Raw genomic sequence first — 24843 nt, forward strand, 5'->3', positions numbered from 1 at the left:
CCGCGCCGCCCCCAGCTGCCGGGCACGGCGGCCGCCCCCGCCCCCGCCCCCGCCCGCCCGCCCGCCACGTACGTCTCCCGTCCCGGCTCCTTTCCATGGTTCCCGGCGTGACTGGTGACTGCCGCCGCCGCCGCCGCCGCCCCCGCAGCGCGGCGCCGACCGCCGGTAAGGGGGGGGCGGGACGGGGCTCTTTGTGCGCCGGGTCGGGCCGGGCCGGGCCGGGCCGGGGCGGGCGGGCGGCGCCTCCCGGCCTGCGCGGGCCGCGGCCCGGAGCCTGGCGGGCCCCGCCGGAGGAGCGGCGCGGGGTAGGGGGCGGCCGAACCGGGGCTGCCAGGGCACGGAGAGGGCCGGTTGGCCGCCCCCGAGCTCCGGCCGGGCGGAGGGGGTACTGCCGGTTCGGCCTCCGGTGGGGCCCGGGCCCGCTGCGGGGCCGTGCCTGTTGCGGCTGCCCGGCCGCCCCCTCCGGAGCCGGGCCGGGAGCCGGGCGGTCAGGGCCGCAGCCCGGCGGCCTGGCCCCGCCGCTTCTCCCGACTACTCACCTCGGCCCCTCGGCCGTGCCCGGAGTCCCGTTCCCTCCGGGCACCGGGAGGGTCCCGCGGGGGCCGTCCCGCCTGGGGACAGCCCGTGGGGAGGGGTGCGTGGGGCTGAGGCCACCGCCACGGCGTGGGGTGAAGCGTCCCCACGTCCCTGTCCCTGCGTGGGGCCGGGAGCGGGGCGGCAGAGCCCAGCCATGGGGCAAGACTGGCCCGCGTCCCCCTCCGCCCCCAGAGCGTCGCCGCTGCCCTGGTGGAAGCGCTCCCGAGCACGGGGTGCGCAGGCAGGGGTTGGGGTTTGGTGGGTTCCCGCTGCAGGACTCTGTCCCCTTCCTCTGTGCACCATTCATGGAGTAGACGCGCTTCACACCCCTGACATCTCTGCTCAGCGTCGGAATTGCAGTGTACCAAGGCGATGGTGGTCACCTCCTGGGCTCGGGGTTGTTTGTGGACCCCCGGCTGGGTGCCCAGCCATGTCTCCCCGTACGGATGGAGGGCACCATCCCGCCAGGCTGTTCCTCGCCCAGGATTCTCGGCCAGCGCTGAGATCGCCACCGATGGGTTGTGGGCAAACGGCGATGGAGAAGGGTTTGAGAGCTGCCTCGCCTGTGGAAGTCACCACTCAAAGCTGCGCGCTCGTGCACTGTCTGCTTCGTCAGGCGGGTTGGAAACACTCCTTTTTATTATTTTTTTAAAAAGCAGCAGAGTCGCACCTCCTCCTCACACCTCCTCCTGCTGCTACCACCAACAACAGACGTGGGGGATGGAGCGGTAAGGATATCCGCGCAGGAAAGCCGCAGTCCTGGGCTGACCCCTGAGGCTGCTGCTGGGGCTTTGCCGGCGGGGCTGCCCCGTGGCCGGGGAAGCTGTGGCTCTCCTCCTGCTCCTCATTCATCTCTAACAACGCAGGTTGAAGTGGCATCTGCTCCGCTGCGAAGATTTTTGTGATTTTCACAAAGGTTTTCCTGTGGAAGCACCCAGCTGGAGCCCAGCGCTGGGGCAGCGAGACCCCAGGGGACCCACACGCCTCTGGGAGGGGAGATCAGCCAGTGCCAGCGGTGGGGCTAGAGGAAAGCTTTCGGTGCTCCTCACAGCAGAGGAGACCCAACCAGTTGTCAGCTCGCTGTGCCTTTCTCATCACTCCCTGTCATTGTGGCCTTCCCCGTCGTGATGTCCAACCACCCGGGCAGTGCCTGTCTCCACCGCGGTGAGGATGTGCCTGATGCTGGCAGAGCCTTACACACCGATCCCAGGGTGCCCGCAGCCCCTTCCCAGTGCCGGAGCCTCTGATTGCCAAAAGCATTTCCTTCAACGATGGGTAAAAGGCGCTCATCCTCTTCCCAGACATAAAGTTCCCAGGAAAGTTTTGATTTCATAGAATCAAAGAATCCCAGGTTGGAAGGGACCTCAAGGATCATCTGGTCCAACCTTTCATGGCAAAAGCATGGTCTAGACAAGATGGCCCAGCACCCTGTCCAGCTGAATCTTAAAAGTGTCCAATCTTGGGGAAAACTTTTTCAGAATTTTATTAAAAAAAAAAAGCTAACAAAACAGCATCTAACCTGCGTACCAACACCTAACCTTTTCCCCCCGATGGGATCCATGATGTGGCTGAGCGGGCTTTGCCATCGTGGTGGTGTGGGCACTGTGGTCCCCCTCCACCCTGGGCTGATAAGAGCTCGCGGGGAGCGAGCAGGGCTTCCCAGGGCGATAGCGAGCGCTCGGTACTTATCTGCCTGCACAAACATCCTCTGCCGGGGTGAAGATAACGGGGGGTGCTGCAGATGGTGGCGTTTGGAGGGGACGACAGGTGAGGAGCTGGACGGTCATTCGCACCCAGTGTCTGTGCTGTGAGGGTAAAATCCTGGGGTGGGCCCCGCTGGGAGGGGGCTGCTGCTGTAACCCTCCGTGTGCGCTCACTGGCTGGCATCGCGGGGTGCTCGTGATCAGAGCTGAGAAGCTTTTGAGCAGTGTGAGCTAATGATGATGATGATAATTGCCTACTATAAAATAAGAAAAATGCCTGTAGTAGTAACGTGGATCCCCTCGCGGGTGTGCGAGGCAGTGATGGGTCCCTCTCTCGTGGCAGCATCTCTGGTCACTGTGGCCAGGGTGCAGAGGGATGTTGGCCAGAGCTTTGCCTCTGCTTGGTGGCACTGGGCTTGCAGCAGTGGTTTGGGGACCAGGTTTTCCCAGGTCTCAGTCCCAGTTTTGGCTGGTCTCCTGGTTCCCTGGGGTCAGCGCAGGAGCTGGATGGGCACAGAGGTGCGCGAGGCGCACCAGGGCAGGGAGCCTCGCCGGCAAGATAATCCCTAAATGGAATCAGGAAGTTGGAAGGGGAAAGAAACCCACCCCAGCTGGGTGGAAAGCTGGCTGAAAATAACGGGAAGCGAGAACAGGGGGAACATCTGGGTCCGGCTCTTGCACCACTTCCGCCGGGTGCGTGCTGGCTGCCACCTCTGGGCGATGGTGGTTGAGACTCTGCTCCTCTGTCGAGGAACGCTGCCAGCAGCGTGTCCCCGCCACTGCTCCGGCAGTGCCGAAGCCACCAGTGTCCCACGAGTGTTTGCTGCCTCTTTGCCCGCCTGGGGGGGCTCCCTGTGTCCGCCCCAGTGCTGGGGGGGTGGCAGGCTGTGGTGCCCCCGTCCCCGGTGCCCCTGTCCCGTCCCGCCCTGCCGGCCGCCTTTGATGCGGGTGAGTGGCAGGTCCATTGTGGCCCCTTTGTGCCTCCCTCGGTTCTCGGGGTCCGCACAAAACCTGCCATGGAAACCAAAGGCAGCCGCTGCCCCAGGAAACCCGCAGGCGCAATTAGGAAATGCAGATATAAATGCAAATTCCTGTGCCGCCTTCCAGGGCGCAGAAAGTTGTCCCTGGGCCACTGGTGTCCCCAGCTGAGGGGATGGGGAAGGCATCGGGGCAGGGCCGGGCAGGCAGCAAGAGCTGGGGTGAGCCGCTTTTGGGGTGCCTCAGGCTCTTCTCCAGCCGCCCCGTGTTCGGTGGCGGGAGGAACGGGGCATCTCAGCCCGTGCTGTGTGGTGACTCATAGGTGACAATATGACATTGATATTTTTTTCCATGCTCTTGGTTGCCCGGTGACAAACAAACAAACAAGTGTCTTAAAACCCAAACTAACTGCCTTGCAGGAACTGTCCCCTCCCACCACGCTTGTGTGTGGCCGGACTCCGGTGTGTCCCCATCGCTGGCAGTTCTGTCTGTATCTTCTGGGGTTTGTTTTGGGGCGATAACTGGCTGTCTTGCATCCTGCAGCCACGATGGGTGAGCCTGGCAGAGGGAAGGCTTGCTGGTAGGGACCGTCCTCGCCAAAGCGCACCAAGAATAGATGGAAAAGGAGATAAAATCCACCCACAAATAGCTCTGGGAAGCACAAACGCTTCAAGTCTTCATTTCTAGGTGGCGTTTATGAGCAATCGATGCTTTGTGCCCTTCCTTAGGTCCCCAGGGGAGCGTTTGTGGGTGGAGTGGAGATGATAGGGCTGAAGAGGGAGGATGGAGGGGAGAAGGGAGGTTGAGGAAGGATGCTGATCTGAGCGATTCCCCTCCCTGGGAGAAAGCAATCATGTTTTCTTTTCCTATCTGCTGGACGGGCTGTAGTTAGGAGCTGGGGAGATAAGGTTGGCACACGGAGGGCATTGTCCACAGCAGTAATCCATGCGGGGAAGGGCAGATCCTGTACGCGCTGATCTGAGCCCAATCTGGGGCTATACTGCTTAAAACCAAGCATTTGTTGATGGCTTTTATTTTTCCCAGCGGCAGCCCCTAGGTCCTTTCCTATCAGCAGCTGAAGTGGTGTGAGATGTGCACCCCCATTAGTGGTGCTTTCCTCCAGCCCCGGTCTGCTTTATTGCTGGGAAATGAGCTCTGACTCCTGGAAGTGGTATTTCTTCCTTCTGCCTGACAGCTTGTCGATCCCTGCCCTCGCTCGCTTCCCCGGGGAAGGCGCACGCAGCTGGGCACGCAAGCATGCCGGCGATGGAGCCTTGCTGCTGTCCTTGGCAAGGAAAGCAGAGCTTCAGCGGGGGGGAAATAGGCAGATCGTCTCCAGAAAACGGAGCATGGCACACTGCTAGATGGGTTACAGGGACATGCAGGCTCAAAGCTGATTTTAATATTTGCCTTGGTTACGGAGTCAATTATAAGGGTGTTTTTTTTTTTCTTTGCTACCACACTTCAGGCAGTGGTTGAATGCACTTGAGTGCAACCTTTGCAGTAGCCGGGGAGCTCCGGGGAGCACAGGGAGGCACCGTGGGCTACACCGGCACCCTCCTCCATCGGTCACAGCCCTGCCTTCACCTCCAGGTGCCATCTGCGAGGGGACGGGAGGGCAGGGGGGACAGGAGCGTGGGCACAGCTCGCAGGCAGGACCCTGCCGGTGCTCCCCCTTGTGCCTCTGCAGAGCCGGGCTGGGCATGGCCGGGGGGGGAACGGTGGATGGAGATGTCCCTCGGGGCCCTGGCGGATGGAGATGTGTCATGTGGGAGCACATGCCAGGGCTGTAAGGCAGCGGTGGGGATTGGGGACAGCCTTTGGGGCGGATTCCCAGGCTCCTGGAGCCTAAATTGTTGCTTATAAAATCCCTGTGGCTTTGAACCTCCCTGGCTGGCAATTGCCATGGTCAGGCTGGTGCAAAGCAACCGGGATGGGATGGTGATGGGGTTGTACATGAATTAATTATGCAAACTTAAAAATAATGAAGCAAGCGAGATTTTGAAGAACGTGACCTAGTTTGGTGGCCAGGCGGAGCAAGGGGGCAGCAGCCGAAGGGGGCAGCGGGCAGAGCCGTCACTCAGGGGGTCTGGGTTTCCCTCGTCACTGAGAAATGGGGCTGTGCTGGCACGGGAGCAGACTGCTGCTGAGCTTGAAAGGAGACCGAGAGCTTATCCGAGCATTGGCCTAGCTTCGAAGCCAGGTTAGCATCCCGTATAATTCCCGTATAAAACCATGATGTGCTGTGATGGAGCAGAAGGCACGGAGCAAACTCAATACTTCAGCTTTCGAGGGCTTTTCTCTCCCCCGTGAGCCCCGTTGTGCCGGCGATGGAGGAGCCTGTTCTTGAGGCTGGCTGCAGATGCTTCTGCAGGAGGGGCCTGACGTATTGGCGTTAATTAAATATCTGTCCCTGGCGAGGTGTAGCGTTTCAAGCAGGTTCTCCTCTGCTGAGCAATGTCACCCGGCGCGAGGGAGGACAAAAGACCGGCGCGATTACAGTGTGACGCTGTGTCCCAGGACAACAAGGATATGGTAGCGCCCGAATTGTCGGCTCGGTGCTTTGGCGGGATAGCTTGCATCAGCCATATGGCTTAGTGACTCATAAAACACAGATAAAAAGAGCTGCTCCATTTGCAACTTAATTAGTCCCTTTCTTCCCCCCAGTCTTGGCTCGCAGCGATCTCGACTGGTACGCGCGGTGCTGAGAGGCACTGTGGGCTGAGCGGGGCTGTGGACGGCTCCTGCCTTCGGCGTGGGCGCATCCCGGATGCCGGCGGATGGGCGACTGCCGGGTGGCTGGCGTGGGCATCGGGCAGGAGCCTTTTCACTGGCTTTATGCCATGCCGTGCCGTATAGCAAGGGGCTGGGGAGGAGGGAGAAGTGAGGGGTCCTGCTTGGGATGGCAGGCTGGTGTCTTCTGCGTTACCTCTGGACCCAAAATACCCACGGGGACAGCCCTGGGGCTCCCTCGGCTTGCCCGGAGGGGCTCTGCCAGGGCGTCTGTGCCCGCTCGCCTTCCCGGAGGGCAGGCAGGAGCCGGCCGACGAGCAGCCCGGCAGAGTCCCTGCGCTCGCACGCCTGCTCGTCGGTACGGTCAAGGTTTTGTAAAAAAACCAACGCCACAGGAAGGCGACGGCTTCGGACGCCTGCAGCTCTCCTCTCTCACACCCGCTTTCTCCTGTCTGCTCATCACGATCTCCCCGTCTTCCCCCCCGTGCCGCCCTCGGCCTCTCCCCGGGGACTCCTGAAGCTGCAGATGTGGTGATGGAGGTGCAGGACCTTCCCGACAGGTTTCATGACACACATGGCGTGGAGACCCAGGGGCTTTCCTCCTCCTCGGCTGTGGTTCAGTGCCCGCAGGGAAGGGGTTGCCAGCAGCCCGCGCACTGATCACCTTTAAATCTTTTTACCAGACCCTAATGGCCGGGGGCCTATCCTGGTAAATAATTCACCGTGCCGTCAGTGAGAGTTTTACTCGGCTAATTTTGTTTCCATAGAAACTTCTGCGGTCTCGCTGCTCCATGGAGCCTCGGGCAAATCAATACGGATTTTTTTTTTTTTTTCCTTTGCACATTAAGTGATGGCCCTTAAACCCCGACGGTCAGCGAGCAGCAGCTGGAGATGCTGGTGGCTGGGCGGCATCTCGGCGCTGCCTTCGCCTGCGTCGGCCTGGGTCTGCCCTGCCTGTCCCTGCTGGTCTTCTGGCTTTGCGGGATGTCCCGGGCTGGATCCTGCAGAGATGCTCTGGCCCAGTCTAATCCCGGTCCATTCCCAGTATGCTCCTGCTATGCAAAGAGCTGGAGGGGAAGGGGCTGCCTCTGCTCAGGCTCTTTCTCCACTTCTTTTTCCCTCCCATCCTTTAATTTCTTTGACCCTTGACCTAAAATGGCAAATTAGCATTTGTGAATCAGCTGTGCTAATTAGCCAGGGAACAGGGCTGGCCCTGCCCCCAGCCTGGGTTCGCTTTCGCCTGCTCTCCATTAGGTGCTCGCTGACCAAATCTAACCCGAAAATCGCCTGGAGGTGGCTCCTCCGTGTGCCCTGACCTGGGCCCGGCCCCAGGGAGAGCAGCGCACCTTTGTCTCTGCAGGAATTTTTATGTTCTTTCACTTCTCGCAGCTTCCCGGTGCTTTTGTACTGAGGCGGGAGCACAAAGGGAGAAGAAGGGATAAGCGGTTAAAGATGGGTTTGTGTGACATATGGCGTGAGGGCTTTGCATGACGGCTGCGGCCGGCGCTGGGGGGGACGCGAGCGGGCACGGGGATGCCTGGGCTTCCCTCTTGCGAGGCTTGAGATGGATGGGTAAACTGAGGCAGGGAGCTCGGTGATGGGCGCAGGGTTTTCCCGTGGGAGGGGGGTAGCGCTGGCACCCCGACCTTGCTGCTGTCGCGTGTGCCTTTGCACCGGGCAGCTCTTGCTCCTCGCAGCCGTTTCAAAGAAGCTCTAAGCTGATTTTTCAGCTGGGATGTGTGTGTTTTGATGTCAGTGGTGAAAGCCGGAGGAGGAAAGGTCACTGATGTTCAGTCACTTCGTAGAATAATCTTATATCTGCCTCTCTGCTTTAGGCAACCTCTTGCATCTAATTTATTACACGTTGATACAAGATAGAGTCGAACAGGGATGCAGTTAGACCGTACAAAGGGATGCTGGGTTACTTTAATCACTCACACTTGCTTGACCTATTTTTTTTTTTTTTTAATCCCTTCCTGGAAACCTTATTTCATGTTTGAATTCCCTCAACTATTTTAGGAATGTCGTCCTAGCAAGATCAAATTACCTTCAATGAAACCAGCGCAAGGCAGCCTCGCAAGGCAGGCGACTTTTTGATTAAGATCTAGTGCTACCTCATTAATATAGGCTTAGTTTGGGGCGGGGGCTGTAATTCTGGCATGGCAAATGTGTGAAAGCCAGGGATTAGCACGGCACAATGCCGAAGGGCAGGGGGGTGGCTCTGCCCTTGGCTTGGCGGAGGGGGCTGGGGGCATCCCTGGGTGGCCGGCAGTGCCGGGACACCCGGAGCTGGGCAGCCCTGCGGGTCCCGCTGCATCCCAGCACGGGCAGGGGGAAGGTGGGTGCTTTGAGTGCTGCTCTGGGGGGATGAGGGGTCCCCAGCAGAGCTCTGCCCGGCTTCCCTGTCCCTGCTGAGTGCAGCCCCCCAAGTTTTATCCGGATGTTGTTGGTTTATGAGGCGGGTGGGTGCTGCGGAGGGCCGACATCTGGTCGGCTCACAAAGGGCCCTCATAAATCTGTCTGGGAGGATGGCATGGCTGGCTGCGGCTGGGCGAGCGATGGGTGCCCCGAGGCAGCAGCCGCTGCCCCTTCCTGCGCTTAAACGTGGTTATCGTGTATTTCAGAGCGCAGGTCTGGCCGTGGGCTCCCCAGTAAAACCATCAGGTGAGAGCGCTTGAGTGGTAGCGCTGACGATGCCCGGCGTCGGGACCAGAATCGCTCCGCAGCTCTCCCCGGTCCTCTCTCAGCTGCTCCTCTGGCTCTGAGCGCTCCTCTCGGAGCCCAGAGGGGAATTTCGTTTTGCAGAGGTACGTGCTGCACAGGCTCTCAAGCAGGGCTTAGTTCTGCTCTCCTCCCTGATTGCTTTTTGCTTTGAAAAGGGCTTAAACCCAGCCATTTTAATACATGGTAGAACAAGTATTAAAGGGGATCCTCAGGTGCTTATTTGTTTCTGTGAAAAAGGATTTGCTGGAGAGCAGTTTTCCCAGGCTGCTGGCCCAGGAGGTGTGCTTGCACATCCCCTGAGGTGGACAGAAAGGTGGTGGAGGGGATTTTGGAGAGACTGATAAGGCCTCATCCTGCACATCTTCAGCATGTGCTCTGCTGTTCAGTTTGCTGGTAGACACTGCTGTAATTTTTCTTCCTGATCATTCACTTTTCATCTCAATTTCAGTCCTATTATAGTCACACCTGCAGCCGCTGAGCAGTCATGTTCCCAGATTTCTTGATGCTGTATCGGGCGATCCCTTTGCCAGGGCTGGGCTGCAGGCAGAGCTCGGCAGATCTGCTCTGACCGAAGCCGTTATTTCTGGTTTAATGTCCCTAGTTTTGAGATATCCTCCGAGCATCTTCCCTCCAGAAGCTGGGGCACTGGCAGCCTGTGTCTCTAGATAATCCCGTGCGTGGAAATGCCTTCCGAGCTTCTGTCCCGCATCCCCCAGCCCAGTCATTGCAGCGATGGTGCCCTCGGGGGAGCGCTGGGATGGGGGGAACAACCCGTGGCTCCAGGTTCGTTCACCCCCGAAACAGGGATCGTCGCTCCGGTGTGTTTGCAGCGATGCTCTACAAAGGCAGCGTGGCAATAGCCGGGGGAAAAGGGCTGGGCTGGTTTAGCGGTGTTTGAGCAATCCCATCTGTTGTCTGAGCTGCAGCAGACACTGGGGAAGGGAATATTCGCGTTCGCGCTCGGTGCCAAGGCTCTTCTCTGAGCTGCGAGGGCTGCGAGCAATCAGTCCCACTGCTTTTACAGCTGTTCGCTCCTCCGTTCGGGCTGCGTTCCTTGCAGAGCTGAGCAACTGTTGTTTCCAGCATGACATTACCGGTTTGACCAACCCCTGGGATTATCCAGCTGCTCGGCTGTGCGGTTCCCGGATGGCTGAGGGCCGAGCTGCAGGCAGCCTCCTCCGCACCGTGCACCGCGCTTGCTCCTGACTGGAGCTGACCCGAAGCACCCACAGCCTCTCGGGCTGTCCCTCGATGTGAAAAGTCCGTTTCTGCGAGGTGTCGAGTGCCTCGCTGCCAGGGCTGGGTGAAAACCAGCTTTGGAGAGGCGGGATGCCGGCCACACCGGAGGACGTGCTCCCCCAGGCTGTGCACGCCTTATCTGCTCCCCGATGTGCGTAATTAAGGGTTTCTCTGTGGCTGCTGAGGTCTTGTTCTTGGCTCTGGCTCAGGCAAGAGTGGATCTGAGTTGTGCAAGTCGTTAGTGGCTTGGGCAGGAGAAAAAGCAGGGTGCACCCGGGGGCTCGCAGGGGTGAGCCGCCTCCCCGAAGGTCAGCTCTTGTTTGGTCTTATTTTATGTTTTTTAAGTGGCGAGCTAATGGCAAGAGCTGGACCCAAAGGTGTGCTGGTGCCTGAACGCAGTGTGAAGTGAGAAAGCAACCGTGGACGTGTGCGGGAGAGCATCCCGTGCCACCCTGGCTGGGCGGTGATGGCAAAACCCGCGTGGGCTTTTTCTGCGCTATCCCCCATCCTGGAGCACAGCGCCGCTCAGGCGGTGCCGGGGTTTGGATGAGTGAATAACAGCATTCGGGGTCCTTTTTGCATGACAGCAGCGAAGAACTATTTTAAGGCAGGAAGAAAGTTGATCAGGCACCAGCTAAACGAGTCATCGCAGCCCAGTTCTTCAAACGAGAGGCAGGAGGTGAGGAGAAGCCCAGCCCACACCCCACCGTGCCCCCAGCGAGCCCTTGCTCGTGCCTGGGCTGGCAGTGGGACGCCCGCTTTCTTCTTTCCTTTTTGGGAAATCCAAAGGATTTGGCTTTTCCTGGAGTCTTCCCAGCCCCTCACAGAGATAAGGCCCCGAGCTGGGGTCCGTGCTGGCAGCCGGGGGTCCCGCTGCCCTCCCCACTGCTCACCTGAAGACGCTGATGCGGACAAGCGGGAATTGGGGAGGATCCCGCAAATACAACTACAGGTTTATCTTTGAAATGAGCTCCCGCTGATGTCGTGACTTGCTTTTGTCTGGATTTTAACTCATGCCAGTGTAGTGGTTTGCATTTCTCTGCCTTAGCAGCAGGACTTTTTTAAAAAAAAAAAAAAAAAAAAGGGGGGGTTTAGAAGCCTGTATTTGCAGTGTTTCACTGCTATCAGCTCTGCCAGCAGCGGTGTTTGCCTGTGGGGCACACGGAGCCACCCTGGTCTGTGCCGGGGACACCGGCTGCCCCTCGGTTGTGCCAAACGTGCCCTCGGCATGAGCCTCCTGCAAGCCCCGCGGCATCCAGCCGTGTTGCAGGGGCCGGGAGGGTCCCAGCAGCGCGATTCCTCGGGGCTGTTTGCAGCCAGATGTGCAGCAGAGCATTTTATTTTGTGTGTATAAATATCTTGTCTCCATCCCTAATTTAGTTCATCTTCTGATCAGAAGCTTTCAGTTACTCGCCGCGTTGCTGCGCTCCGTCACGCTATCCCACGTGGGCTGCGGTTTTGACGAGTTCTCCCGAACCCTCATGTTGCGGTGACCAACACCTTCCCCAGAACAGAGCCATTCTCATCAGGAGGGGTCGGTCCCTCCCTGGCGGGGCAGGGGGTTTGCGGGGGGGACTGCCAGCGCCTGGCACGGCGATGGCCTTCGTGGTTACAGGGAAGACCATAAATATACACTCAAAGGTCAAATGCTGGGAGACAAAAACCCCCCCAACCGCAGGCACTTCTTGTTACTTTATAGATCTTAGGATTTTTAAATAGATCTGGGATTTCCAAGCACATTTCCTGATTTGGGGGGCTGATTTTAGTATTTGAGGTTTATGAGCTAGCGTGGGATTTCCGAGCCAATGGTTCTCTGCAGAAGTTCTCGTCTTCATATTGGAATCGTATGTGTCTTTGCAGTGTATCCTATATAAGCTGTTTTCCCCTTGATGTCCAGGCTCTTTCCCCATCCTCTTGGAGCAGCCAAATCTTTTAAGGAGCGTGTGTACCCTGTGAATGTGTTATAACTCAGTTTAAAGTGTGACTAAACCAGCCATGCAATATTGCAATTAATGTATAATAGCAGAGGTGCGAACAATGCCGGCTTTTTGCTATGAATGAGTCATGATAGCAGAGGAGGAACCAAGAAGGAGTATTTTCATTAAATGGCTCCAGCAGATTTATTTGTCCTCGGTGAACAGAGCCGGGCAGGGCTGTCGGAATTGTTCCTGCTCCGCTCGCGCAACGCCGCTCGGCGCCTGGCTCCTGGCGAGCAGGGGACGATCCCGGGGACAGAGAGTGACTGCGGGATGGAGGCAGTTCTCGGCTGAGTGATCTGTTTAATGCTTTTTGTTAGAGAGTGGGGAGCGAGCTGGGGGTTCCCGGTGCTGTTTGGAAATGGCCCCTTGAGCCCGGCAGTGAATCTCCTGCTGCTTTTCCACGGGTCCTGGGAATCCCTGTGGGGTGGGATCCCCGCGGGGCTGTTGGTGTGTGCCTGGGGGTCTCCAGCTGCCTTCCCCGTGCCGAGAGGTTTGTTTGCAGCACGGGCACCCTGTGGGAGCAGCAGCCGGAGGGTCCTGTGGCCCCGTACTCAGCCCAGGGACCACTGCCCTGAGCCGGGGTGCAGGGTCTGGCGGGGGGGCTGTGGTTCAGGCTCGCTCGCGGGGCTCGGCGGCACGCTCTGTGCATCTGAATGCAAATGCATCCAGGATTACAAAAAAGCCAGGGAGGGAGAGCGGAGCGTGCCCGCGGAGCAGGAGTCATTCCCCCATCCTCTGGAACTGTCGGCGATTCCTCTGGGTACCGAACCAGAGCAGGGCTGTCCCTGGGGAAGAAAACGGGGGTTAACCAGCATTGCAAAAGCAAACCGCCTCCCAGAGTCCGGGCTGAGTTTCCCAGGTTTTGCAAGTGTGTTTTTCCCCATGGAGCAGCTCGGGGCTGTGAGCCAGAGCAGCGGCCGAGGCCGGGCGAGCGCTGGGGATGTGGCTGTCACACACGGCCTCGCTACAGGCAGGGGAGAGCCCGGGTGACCTTCAGAGGTGACTGCTCCGCTTAATGGCTTTGAATCTGATTATACCCTGTTTTGCTAAGAAATGTGCTTGACATGTTCTTCTGAATTAAATACCATTTTAGGGACAGTTATCTTGAACTCTCTGCCTGCCGCTTAGGAAAAAGCCTTTGAAAATGATATTATGGATCAAAAGTGTTCCTGGGGTAATTCTGTTTCAACGGTGGAGTTAATCCAGAACTGAATTTGGCCCTGCATTTTCAAATGAGAAGCAGTAGCTGTATAATCTGTTTATGGTTTTAAAGTGAATGTTAATCTTGGATTTGGTGGCTTTTCCCAAGGGTCGATTTGCCGTGCTGCAGAGTGTTTTAGCCCCCTGCTCTGAAACTCTCTGAGCCGACTCCATTTTTTATTTTAAAGAGAGATGTTACTGCGTTTATAAATACATGTCAAACCTGGAAATGTTAAATCTGGGTAGCCCTTGGCAGTGGAAGTAATGCCATTTTTCTTACCTTGCACTTTGTTTGTACAGCATCTGGCATGGTACATCCAAGCTCCGGCGTGCCGGCCCCGCTGCGGGGATGGGACGGTCCCGTGAGGATGTGGTTGGATGGGTTGAATTGAATCGAATGGCCCCTGTTGAGATGGGGATCTCGTGGTACCTCTGGGTGCTCTGTCCTGTGGGTGACTTTCTCCCCTCTCCCCTCCACAGGTGGGAGAATGCTGCAGCGTGCTGGGGGCTGACGCACGGTGCCACCGGCTGCGGGGAGAAGGACCCCCGCCGCCCGCCCATGCTCCCCGCTGGCTGCCGGGGCAGCGCCCCGTGACGAGCGGCGGCGGGCATCCGCCTCACCGCAGCCGGGACTGCAGCCGCCGTGCCCTCGTGCCAGTGGTCCCGCCATGACGAGCCTCTTCCGTCGGAGCAGCAGCAATGGCAGCTCGCGCGGCGGCTCCTCCGCCCAGGAGCTCAACAACAGCCGCCCCGCCAGGCAGGTCCGCCGGCTGGAGTTCAACCAGGCCATGGAGGACTTCAAGACTATGTTCCCCAATATGGACTATGACATCATCGAGTGTGTCTTGAGGGCCAACAACGGCGCTGTGGATGCCACCATCGACCAGCTCCTGCAGATGAACCTGGACAGCAGCGGCTGCGATGACAGCTCGGACTCGGAGGACAGCATCCCCCCCGAGGTAACTCCCGACGGTGGTCCCCGGCACATGGCTATGGGTGGGAGTCTCCTGTCAGGACTCCTGGCCACCACGGCTGGATCGTAGCGAGCAGGCAGCTCAGTCTCATCCTGCCTCGTTTCTGCCTGGGCATGGTGCTACTCGGCTGCTGCAGGCGGGCAGAGATTTGAGTGTCTGATTTGGCTGACCCGGAGCGTGCAGCCTGGCTGGTTTGCCTTGGACAGTGCTTGAGGCTCAAGCCAAAGTGCTCTCCTCCCTCTCTCCCACCCCTAAACCCAACAGAGACCCTTCTGCTGCTGTCAGAGGGCCCCCAAGGGCTGTGTGCACCCAGGGACAGGCTCACCCGCCCACCTGAAACACAATGCCTTGTCCCTTGAGAGCATCACCTCCAAACCCCACCAAAAGCCCCCTGGTGCAGGGAGAGCCGCGCTGGGGGTTATCCCCATCCTCTGCAGCAGTGTTCAGACAGTCCTGCCCCCGCTTTGCTGCTGCCTGTGGGGGCCTGGCTCAGTGGGGAGTGTTTCCCCAGCACGCCCTCACTCCGTCCTCTTGCCCTGCAGATCTTGGAGCGGACCCTGGAGCCGGACAGTTCGGACGAGGAGCCCCCTCCAGTCTACTCCCCTCCCGCTTACGAGAGCCAGGCGTTCGGCAGCCGCTACCCCTGCGCGCCGCCCACCCCACCGCCCAGGTGAGCCCCCAGCCCCACGGCTGCACCATGCAGGGATGAGTGCAGGAAAGACTCAGAGCTGCTGGAGAGGATCCAGAGGAGGCCACGAAGATGCTCCAAGGGCTGGTGCCCCTCTGCTGGGAGGACAGGCTGGGAGAGTTGGGGGGGTTCAGCCTGGAGAAGAGAAGGCTCCGGGGAGACCTTATTGCACACTTTCTGTACTTAAAGGGGGCTTATAAGAAAGATGGGGACAAACTTTTTAGCAGGGCCTGCTGTGATAGGACAAGGGGTAATGGCTTTAAACTAAAAGAGGGCAGATTTAGACTAGATGGAAGGAAGACATTTTTTATGCTGATGGTGGTGAGGCACTGGCCCGGGTTGCTCAGAGAGGTGGTGGCTGCCCCATCCCTGGAAACATTCCGGATCGGGTTGGATCTGGGCTCTGAGCAACCTGATGTAGTTGGGAGATGTCCCTGCTCACAGTAGGGATTGGACTAGATGGCCTTTAAAGGTCCCTTCCAACCTAAACTATTCTATGATTCTACGAAAGCACCCTGCGCCGGTGTCCGTGGGGTCTTGCTGCGCGTTAGCTGGCCCCCGCAAGGGGCATCTGGTATCAGCTCGTTAGGGCTGGGTGAGACGAAGCCAAGGGAAATGAGTGAAGCTCACAGCTGGCTAAAAAATCCCTGCGAGGCCCTAAAAAATGAACAGCTGAAGGGCCTGCAAAGCTGCTCCAGCAGCGCGTGGAATGGCAAAAATCAGCTACTGGAGGCGGGGAGCGCTCGCCTCCACTCAAAAACACCAGGTGCCGGGCGGCCGGGGCCCCGTGCACCGCGGCTCTCGGCACCAGGGACCTCGGGTCTTGCTGCCACCAGGTTGCCGAGTCTCAGGGGTCTCTGGCCCTGCGGGGTGCAGGCTCTCCCCCAGCAGCACCGCCTCAGCTGTAGGCTCGGGGCTTGCGGGAACACGAGTGTCGGTGCCCTGGCCGCCTCTGTGCCAGCCCCTGGGGACGAAGGCGCTGCCGGGAGTGCAGGCTGGGTGTGACATCTGGTGAGAGACGTTCATCAGCTTCGTAAAGCACAATCCTGCCGTGCTAGGGTTCCCACAGGACTGTTTTATGGGAATCTGAGCAAAATGGGGTGGAGGAGGGAAATCCAGCCTGCGCAGTTGCGGGGCAAGGCTTGAAAAGTGGCGCCTACAGATTTCAAACTGGCTAGCAAAGCCTTTTGCTTTCCAGAGCTAACGCTAACGCCGTGGGTCTGGGAGGTGTGCTGTGGTTTCTTGGCTCCTGGGACCACCGGTGGAGCTGGGCATTGGGGCTGCCGTGCTGTGGCAGACATCGGTGGGTTTCTCTCCCTCTCCAAAGGTTCTGTCTTTGCTTGCCCTGCAGGACAGACGTGCCGGGGCCCGGTGGCACCCCGGCACCCGGGCGCTACAGGAACTGGAACCCACCGCTCCTGGGGAACCTCCCCGAGGACTTCCTCCGCATCCTGCCCCAGCAGACCCCCAGTGCACAGGTGAGGCTCGCCGCCCCTTCCAGCCCGTGCCACAGCTCCACAGTGCGGCACAGAGCACCAAACCCAGTCCTCGTCCACCCTGAGTGTGCAGTGTCGGCGGTCTGAAAACCTGGGTACCGGGTGCGGACCAAACCAAAAGTCCTGGAGAGCTTCTTGGTATTCACGGCGAGACTGAAGTGAGCAAGGTGTGAACGGGGAACCTTCCAGCGAGGATTTGATGTTTTTCCTGCCATTAGCCCAGCAGTTAGCGCCAGAAATGCCACTCGCAATAAGCACCTGATATTTTAAATTATTTGAAAATCTTACCTGCTACCCTGGTGAGGAGCAGCAGGACCAGCATACGCTCTTGGGGAGAGTGGCACTGCCAGCGTGCTTGGGGGCTGGTGCAGTGGAACTCGGGTGGAAAATCGAGTGTAAACCAGAAATCGGAGTCCCCATGTGCTTAGTGGCAGTTTCAGAGCCAAAAGGCTTGGGGTTGCGGGTGCCTTTCTGCCCGCATTGGGCAGGCAGTGGGCAGCACCCTGTGGGGAACAAGCAGCCGCAGCACAGACCGCACTGGGGACCCAGCTTGGTTCCAGGCGCATCCTCGGGGCGTCCCTTGGCCCCTTTGCTAACACAGGAGTCAGCCCGCTAATGGGGCCAGCGCCCTGCCGGCACAGCGAGGGGCTGGGGGGAGCTGCAGGCACCCTGCCTTCCCCGTGCATCGGCTTCTCCCTCCCTTTTTGGCTCCAAAGGCAGCCTGCCACGTTTTCGTAAATGATTGCCCTGCAAGTTGAGCTTTGCGGGCTATATTACCATTCTGGGAATAGGAACGTGCCAATTCATTTGGGCTCAGGGGGAGGAGAGGAGCAGCTGCCCTTTTTTTTCCCCAGTAATTTTGTGCTTTTGCTTTTTATAGCGCTCTGAGAGCGGCTACAAATCAGATAAATATTGCAGGTGAGGGTGAGGTTGCAGCTGTACAGCGTGGCTCTGCTGCTCCCCAGGTGTGAATGCACCGGGAGCCGGGAGCGAGTGTGAGGTGCCTCACGTAGAAACGTTTGTCAGCGGGAAATTGCAGTCTCTGCTTTTTAGATAGGAGGAAGTAAAAGCAGTGACGCCGGCTGAGACCCTTCTCCCTCGCCTCCACACCAGGTTCTGTCTTGGCTCAACCCCACAGTTTAAAGTTAAAAATCTTTGCGAGTCTGCTCTGCAAAGGAGCTCTTTCGGAGGCACTGGTTCCTCCCTGAAGCCACTCTGACCCCAGACCAAGATGTCCCCGTTCCAGCATGGGGTGTCTGACCCCTCCTGCCTCCGCCCTGTCCTCCATCCCATCGGGCACCGGCGGTGGTGCCCTGTCCCCCTTTGTCCCCTTCGCAGCAGCACCGTCTGGAGCGCAGCCCGACTGGGGGGACAGTGCCTCAGGCTGTCGGGTCCTGGGTGTAGGAGAGGGGGACCCCGTTGGGGAGCAGCTGGGGGCTTTCGGGGCTGGGGGTGCAGCAGTGTAATGGAGAAGCAAAAGGCCAAGCTCAGCCTGAGGCATGTGTGCTGCAGGGAGCCTCCTGCATGCGCCAGTGCAGGCACCGCCACCACTGACCAACCTCTGCCATGTTTGCCTCCTGCTCAGGGCTCCCACGGCTGCCGGCAGCCCGTGCCGCGGGGGCTCGTCCCGCGGGGCCAGGGCTCCCTGGAGCAGGAGCGGCGGTGGAAGCAGTACTTGGAGGACGAGCGGATCGCGCTCTTCCTGCAGAACGAAGAGTTCATGAAGGAGCTCCAGAGGAACCGGGATTTCCTCCTTGCCCTGGAGAGAGGTGAGAAGCGCCTTCAGAAACATCTACCTCAGTTTTTCGGGTGCCTGCCTCCCCCCGTGATGCCGGCCACTGGCAGCGTTGCCTTGCCTTTGACATCGTGGCTCAGGCCAAAGCAGAGCCAGTGCAGGAGGTAGCCAGGCTGGTGGTCCGACTGGGCGACACTGGGCAGTGTGCTGCTCCCCAGGCTCCTGCTCCTGGTGCTCAGCCGCCTGCCACGAGGCTCTCCTCCCCCTGACCGCCTCTCTGCGGTGTCTCTGGCAAAGCCCAGCAAAATCCATAGCAAAGAGCCTCAGAAATGTGCTCTGAGCCCAGCCCGGTCGGTGCACCCTTCCCGGCTGCCTCCCCTCCCCAGGTGCTGGCAGGGCTGAACTGGAGAGCGGTTTTGCAGTGATTGCTTCTTCCCTGTCACCACACTCCCTCCCAGTGAGCCAACAGCTGGCTGCTCACCCGGCGCCATGGGGAGAGCTCGAGGGTGTCGGTGGTTTTTCTGCCGCTGAGCAAAAAGCCACCCTTCCCCTCCCTCGCCCTGCCGCCGGCTCCGAGCCCCGCGGCCGAGGGGCCGTCTCCCTCAGGGGTCTCGCTGGTGGTTTGCAGGGTCCTGGCAGCACCCTCAGTGCAGGGCTCACCCCCAGCTGCCGCGGCTGGAAAACCACCGGCGCGCTTGTGGCATGCTCGCAGTTCCTCTGCGGCGGTGAGAGGAGCGCTCCCGCCCGCTGCTGTGGGCTCCCACCAAAGCACTTGTGGTCGCTGTGCTGCAGCGAAGGGCTTTCAGCGCCGGGGCGGTGAAGGCGCTGGGCGAAAGGCTGCCTTCCTCCTGTGCTCAGCCCTGGCCCTGCTTCTGCCATGCCGAGCATGCCGAGCCCACCCGGGCACAGAGGACAGCATCCTCATTCCCCAGCTGTGGCAGGGGAGATGTTTGCTGTCCCTGGAGCACGGCAGAGGCCAGAAGCGTGTCCTTAGGGAGGAGCACATCTCTGGAGAGCTTTTATAGCTTTTTGCTAGATCATTTCTACCTCGTTTCTACATCTTGTCCTACTGCAGGACATACCTTGGCAGAAGGTGGTTCCATGTTACCTTGGGGCTGCAGCCTGGCTGCACAGAAACTCCCTTGCCAGGCTGGCTTGGGCCATTCCTGAGGTGGCTGAGCTGCTGCGGGATGCCGAGAAGCCCGAGCTCCCTCTCTGTCCATCAGCCTGTCCCTTTGCCACCGTGGGGGCCGTGAGAGGAGAGGGGAGCGGAGCCACGTGTGCTGCCTCGGGGGCCTGATTGAGTGGGGTGCCGGGCTTTTTGTTTTTCAGATCGATTGAAATATGAGTCAAAAAAATCCAAGTCGACCAGTGTTGCTGTCAGCAACGACTTTGGTTTCTCCTCCGTATTATCAGGTAACTTTCAAGATGCACATGAGCATCGCCTCTCAGCAGCTCCTGTGTTCCCAGCCCTCCGCTGCTGCCGCCTGCCTCCGCAGTGGCTGCAGGGGGAGGAAACTGGCTGATCCCTCCCTGCTGTCTCCCCAGCATGGGAGAGGAGCTGGTGGGTGATGAGGATGGGTGCTGCTGCCCTCCCTGCCCACCCCACGTGGAGGTGCTCCTGCGTCCTGCCTCCATCCATCCCCGCGGGCGGGAGCTGGGATGCAGTTCCCAGGGGAGACAAAGCCCTCCCTTGTCTTGGCCGGAGCGGAGGACTGTGCCTGGGAGGCATAATGACTGTTCCCGGGTAATCCTGATTAACCTCGGGGAGTGGAGCAGCTGCCTGGGTTCAGAATTAGAGCTGGTGTCTGTCGATGTCCCCGCGGGGGGACGGGCGAGACGCAGTGGCTGGGTGGTGTGGCAGAGCCCAGCTGGGCACACGGCGCTTCGAGGGCACCCAGACCTGGGGAAGGGGCATGGGCTGAGGGGAGGGGGCACAAGGACACGGCTGTTGGGGTCACTGGTCCACCTGAGTTACTGGGATGCTTGAACTTCTGCTCCTGATCCGGTGGCCTTGCCATCCCAGGTACTGAGCATGGGTGCAGTCTATCACCCAGAGAACAATTAGTGCCCGGGGTAATTTGGGGCTGCTGTTCCTGGAGCAGCAGAGAGGAATACCTCCTGCTCTGCAGCGGTGCTGGTGGTGGGACTGAGCTGCCGCTCGCCCCACGTCTTCTCGCAGGCGGCTTGAGATGAACAGCCCACCGGGGCTGAGGGTGTGCCGCAAGCCGAGGTCTCTGCCCCCACGGTCTCAGTGGTTATATCTGCAGAGGGTCCTCGTGCCGAGCCAGCCCCGGCATAGCAGCGCTCTCATCCTGCCTGCTCTTGCTCAGCTCTGCTCGTGGCAGGGCTGCGCTTCGCTAGCGCTGGAATTGGGTCATGGAAATGATTTGTCTCGAGCCTTGCCGCGCACGCACTCCCGGTGACCAGATGTTTGCCTTCCAGGTGACGTAGCCCCCTCTGTAACCAGCGAGGCCGGCGGTGCCGTGTCTGACGATGCCTTATTCAGAGACAAATTGAAACACATGGGAAAATGTAAGTCAGTTTGCAGGCTCCGTGTTGGCAGCGGGACGCCTGCGAGGGCTGGAGGGGAGGCGGGACCGGGGCGGGCAGGGGGAGAGCCGGCAGCATTACCTGCAGCGCGTCCGCTCTTTGCTAGCACGTGTGCGTGGGGTTTTCTTGTCACCTCTCTTGGCAGCTGGGCACACACGTCCCCATTACCCCCCAAGTCACACAGAGGGTTGGCATGTTGGAGGGCAAGGCCCACGCTGTTGTGCACTGCGGTGGCACATTGTGCTCAGGCAGCGCTTGGCCCCAGCAGTGGTGCTTCGGGGTTGTTTTCGTCTGTATTTTACAGTCCTGGGCTGGTGCATCCCTGCCCTGCGGTGCTCTCCTCCTGGCCCTCGCCGGCGGCAGGGAGCCCCTGTGCCACACATCGGGGCATGAGGGACAGGAGATGGACATCTGGGTCCTGATGCCCCAGCTCTGCGCTGTCCGTCTGTCCCTGGTGCACGTGTGGGTTGTGGTGCGAGTTGAGGATGCAGGTGTTGGGGAACAGAGGAATTTCTGAGCAGGGTTTGTGTGAATCCTAGAAAAGAAAGGAGAGGGTTTGTAACTCTCTCTTTTCCAATCCTTTCCTCTTGGCAAGTCACAGCCTGCTTCTTCCGTTGCGAAACAGACCGAGGTCTTTGGGCAGCTTGAGTGGGGCTGCAGCCAGCTGAGACACTGGGGAGATGTGGGTCAGTCGTGGGTAGGGAGGGTCACGAAAACCAGAGTGAAAGGGTAAAAACATCAGCACCCCCCGCCATGGACCACCATATCCCTGTTGGTCGCAGGACCTGGCTCTGAGCCTGGCAGTCCTGTGCGGCCCTGGTGTTTCCAGGCAAAGCTGGAGCATTGCCAGCCGGTGTCGGGGTGCGGGTGGCTGTCACACTGCTGGCCCTGGCCGTCTCCTCCCCATCGCCTGTGGCAGCTTTGGGAAGGGTTTGAAGTGAGACCCTCACTTGGCTGCTTCCTTCCAGCCACGCGCAAGAAGCTGTTTGAACTCGCCAGAGCCTTCTCTGAGAAGACGAAGATGAGGAAATCGAAAAGAAAACACTTGTTGAAGCACCAGGTGTATCCTAAAAGGGGCTGGGGAGCTGCCGGAGGGTGCGGGGCTGTTGGAGCGGCCTCGCTCGGTTGCTCCTGGGGACTCCCCAAGGCCACAGTTTGGCCAGAACCTCCGGGCTGCCTCTCGCGGCTGCACTGTGGGTTGGGAAGGGCGATTGTGGTACCGCTGCCATGTCCCAGCCCCACAACTGGTTTTCCTTAGCGGAGGGTGCAGGCTGGGGACAGCGGCTTCCACGGCAAATCTTCTCGACGATGTCGAAGGACATTCGTGCGGTAAGAAACGCTGTGCCTTGCTATGCCCTGCGTGCTCTGCTCAGTATGCTTACCTGAGGTCCTGCGGTGCCCGGCCCTGTCCTGCCTCACGCCATCATCCTGCTGGAGTGGGTTCCCATTGGGGCCGTGCTGGGGCATGGCCACCCGTGCAGTGAGCTCACCCCTGGTCCCACGTGGCTCTCCTGTGAGCGTGCACTTTGCCAGGGTGACCGGAGATGGGATCTCTCTTGAGGAGTCTCAGGGACTCGCAGCTGGGCTGTGCAGCAATGCGGGATGTGTAGCTCAGGGTCGGGGCACAGTCCCGGTAAGTCTGTCATCAGCCAGATTTGTACAAAAGCGGGTCTTGGCAGTGGGTTTTGTGCCACCTCTGACCACCCCAGGGCTGCCTCAAGTGCGACCGCGTGGCAGAAATGCCTCCATGGGCCAAAACCTTCCAGTGTTCTCAGGTGTGTTCTGGCAGAGTCCCCGTGTCCCAGTCTCTGGGGATTGTCTGTCTGATTGAGGAAATCCCGGCGCTGGGGCTGGGGCTGGGGCTGGGCATCCTCCCCGCTGGGGCCGGGACCTGGCGTGGTGGCCGGTGTCCCAGTGTGGAAGCTGCTGCAGCCCCCGACTGCCTCTGCCTTTCAGATGAAGACTTCCAAGCGCGGAGGCAGCAGCTCCGGGAGGAGGAAGAGACGCCGAAGGAAGGGCAGTAAACGGTGAGAAGCATCTGGGGACGAACGCTTCCTGGTGAGCGTGCGAATGGCCCCGTCCATCCGTCTGTCCTGGGTGGGTGCTCTGGGTCAGGTCCAGAGCGTGTCCCGGTGGGGACAAGCCTGGGGTGCCACAACGGGCCGGTGCCGGTGCTGGCCACGGTGCGGCTGAGGCTGAGCACGTGTTGTTCTCCTTCCCTCCCCTTCTGCTCCCCTGCAGGTCCCAGCGCTGGGGTTTATTGCTGGCACAGAACGTGCACAAGGCTTCATAAGAAGATGGCTGAAAAAGGAAAAAAAAAACACCCAACAAATAACCCATTCTTTTGGCTGTTCCCCCTCTGCTGTTGTACTCCTCTGAAGTACAAGTATTGAAGTGAGGCACAATGTTTTCTTACCAGCGGTTTGAAAACAACTTCTTCTATCTAGCAAATCAGCCAAAAAGGAAAAAAAAAAAAAAAAAAAGGAAAAAAAAGTCGGCAGCTGCTGTGAGCTGCTGTGGAGGAGCCAGTGGAGCGCAGACTTGGGCGGAGCAGCATCCCGCCTGCTCTCTCGGTCCGAGCGGCGTCGCAGGAGGAATGAAAATCAGTTGTACTAACGAGGATGCATTCACACGTGGGCTCTGCTTGGCTGGAGCACTCCTGAACATATCTCTGTAGTGATCTGATGTAACTTTACTCTGCACACACAGGGGAAAAAAAAAAACCAACCACGTGAGAAAGAACCTAACAGCCGTTGTCTACTATTGCTAGGAGTAATGAGCAGAGATTCAGATCAGGTAATAGTCAAATAATATAAATTGTTTATAAAAGGAAAGGCCTTCTTTTCCTAGGCGTTTCACTTTGAATTAAACCTTTGCCTTCGGCATTGCTAAAACTGCCTTGAAGTCCGGACGCTTTGTGGGCCGTGATGTGGCTCACCTCCCGGCCGGGCGGTGCCGCCGCGGGGCAGGACGGCCGGGCAGCGCCAAGGGCTGGATTTCGCATCAGTTTAACCCTCACTGCCGAAGCGGGACACGTTGCGTCGGGTGTGACGTGCCGCTGGTGGTCCCGGCTGCCGTGCAGGATGCTCGGCGGCCCCGGGGACGTCCCCTGCTGTAGGTAAGGTGCAAAGCCTGAGCTGGGGGGTTTGGAGCTGAAGCCAATGGAGGTGTTTTCAGCACAGAGTTTGCACAAGGGCTTGCGAGCGCTGCCGGGTTTGGTGTGGGGCCGGTGCTGGCCCGGTGGCAGGACCGGAGCAGCTTTCCTCGTGCTCGTCCCGGGGGCTCGTTTCACCAGGGAGCGTGGCGAGGGCTGGGGGGCCGGCAGGCAGCACTGAATCATTGCAGCTTTCAGAGATGCTGTCAGGCTAAAAATAATTACGTAAACAAATTCCTTCCCTGTGTAAGTAATGAGTGACGAGCGTAAAGTCAGAAATCGCTCCCGCCAGCACATTTTCTTCTCCTTTATCGGCATAATCTGTTTACTGCTAAATGCAGGAGGTGGCTATAGACGTGCCTGTTTCACTTTCTGGCTCTTGCGAACCAGCACAAATGTTGCAAGATTGGAGCTGCGAAGGCGGCAGACGCAGAAGCCCCAGCCATCAAACACACACGCAACTGTTTTCCCTGCCTCTCCGCGGGGTTTGGTAACAAAAGCCCACATCGCAGGCGCTGGCTCCCGACAGGCTCCTTTTCAAACCCGCCCGGGGCCCGCATGCCTTTGAAGCGGACGCCAAGATTTCTTTCCCCGCAGCGGCGCAGCCGGTGCACCTGTTGAGCGCCGCTGCCGTCGCCCCCGCAGCCACGGCGGGGATCGGTGGGGAGCCGTCTGCTTCCCCCTCTCCCCACTCCCTGGCCAGGACTGGGGCTGCTCCGAGGGGTCTGGGGCTGCAGGATCTGGGTAGTGTCCCCTTAGCGCTCCCGGCAGCGCTGGGGCTTGGCTGAAGCCCGGTGTGCCGAGGGTGAGGGCGGGATGCACTGGGCTGGAAGCACCGTGGGACCCCAGCGAGCTTTGCGTTCCTAAAATCAAAGGAGCAGAAGACCCATCCCACTGAGCTGATCCCAGCTCTGGTGTCCGCTCCTTTTCTTTGGAAGGACGGAGAGAGGTGCATCCCTTGAGCCCTGGCAGCCCGGCTGATGGGTTAGAGCTGTCCCAAGCCACGCTGGCCTTGTCCTGCTCTGCCCGCCACGCTCCCTGCTGCGTGCCGGGCTGTCGGGTGGAGGACGGTGCCGGCGAGGCACGGGGCGCTTTGCTCTGGGCTGCTCTG

The 24843-nt window shown here is 59.4% G+C and overlaps 1 protein-coding gene across 4 annotated transcripts; it reads left to right on the forward strand.

Annotated features, from left to right (window-relative positions):
- The first annotated feature begins 69 nt into the window (after nucleotides 1-69).
- Nucleotides 70-23476, forward strand: CUEDC1 (CUE domain containing 1). 4 transcript variants are annotated; one of them, XR_014269842.1, is made up of 11 exons: nucleotides 70-165; nucleotides 13613-14091; nucleotides 14649-14776; nucleotides 16146-16272; nucleotides 17876-18059; nucleotides 19358-19441; nucleotides 20471-20560; nucleotides 21547-21640; nucleotides 21849-21907; nucleotides 22535-22675; nucleotides 22820-23476. XR_014269842.1 is itself a non-coding variant. In XM_082493092.1 (11 exons), the coding sequence occupies exons 2-10, from the start codon at nucleotides 13801-13803 to the stop codon at nucleotides 22600-22602; spliced, it is 1125 nt and encodes a 374-aa protein (XP_082349218.1). In that variant the 5' UTR covers nucleotides 70-165; nucleotides 13613-13800; the 3' UTR covers nucleotides 22603-22636; nucleotides 22820-23476. The 4 variants fall into 4 exon arrangements, 3 of the variants coding, with proteins under 3 accessions (XP_082349218.1, XP_082349217.1, XP_082349219.1); XM_082493092.1 differs by having other exon boundaries at nucleotides 22535-22636; XM_082493091.1 differs by having other exon boundaries at nucleotides 22535-22605.
- Nucleotides 23477-24843: the final 1367 nt, after the last annotated feature.

Source organism: Vanellus vanellus, assembly GCF_965231255.1.
Source record: "Vanellus vanellus genome assembly, chromosome: 19".
Taxonomy (NCBI): Eukaryota; Metazoa; Chordata; class Aves; order Charadriiformes; family Charadriidae; genus Vanellus; species Vanellus vanellus.

Excerpts from the sequence above, each read along its gene's own strand:
- CUEDC1 (XM_082493092.1), top strand. The coding sequence starts at position 13,801 with ATGACGAGCCTCTTCCGTCGGAGCAGCAGCAATGGCAGCTCGCGCGGC. Across the intron at positions 16,273-17,875 it reads AGCAGACCCCCAGTGCACAG|GGCTCCCACGGCTGCCGGCA; the intron begins GTGAGGCTCGCC and ends CCTCCTGCTCAG. Across the intron at positions 21,908-22,534 it reads TGTCGAAGGACATTCGTGCG|ATGAAGACTTCCAAGCGCGG; the intron begins GTAAGAAACGCT and ends TCTGCCTTTCAG.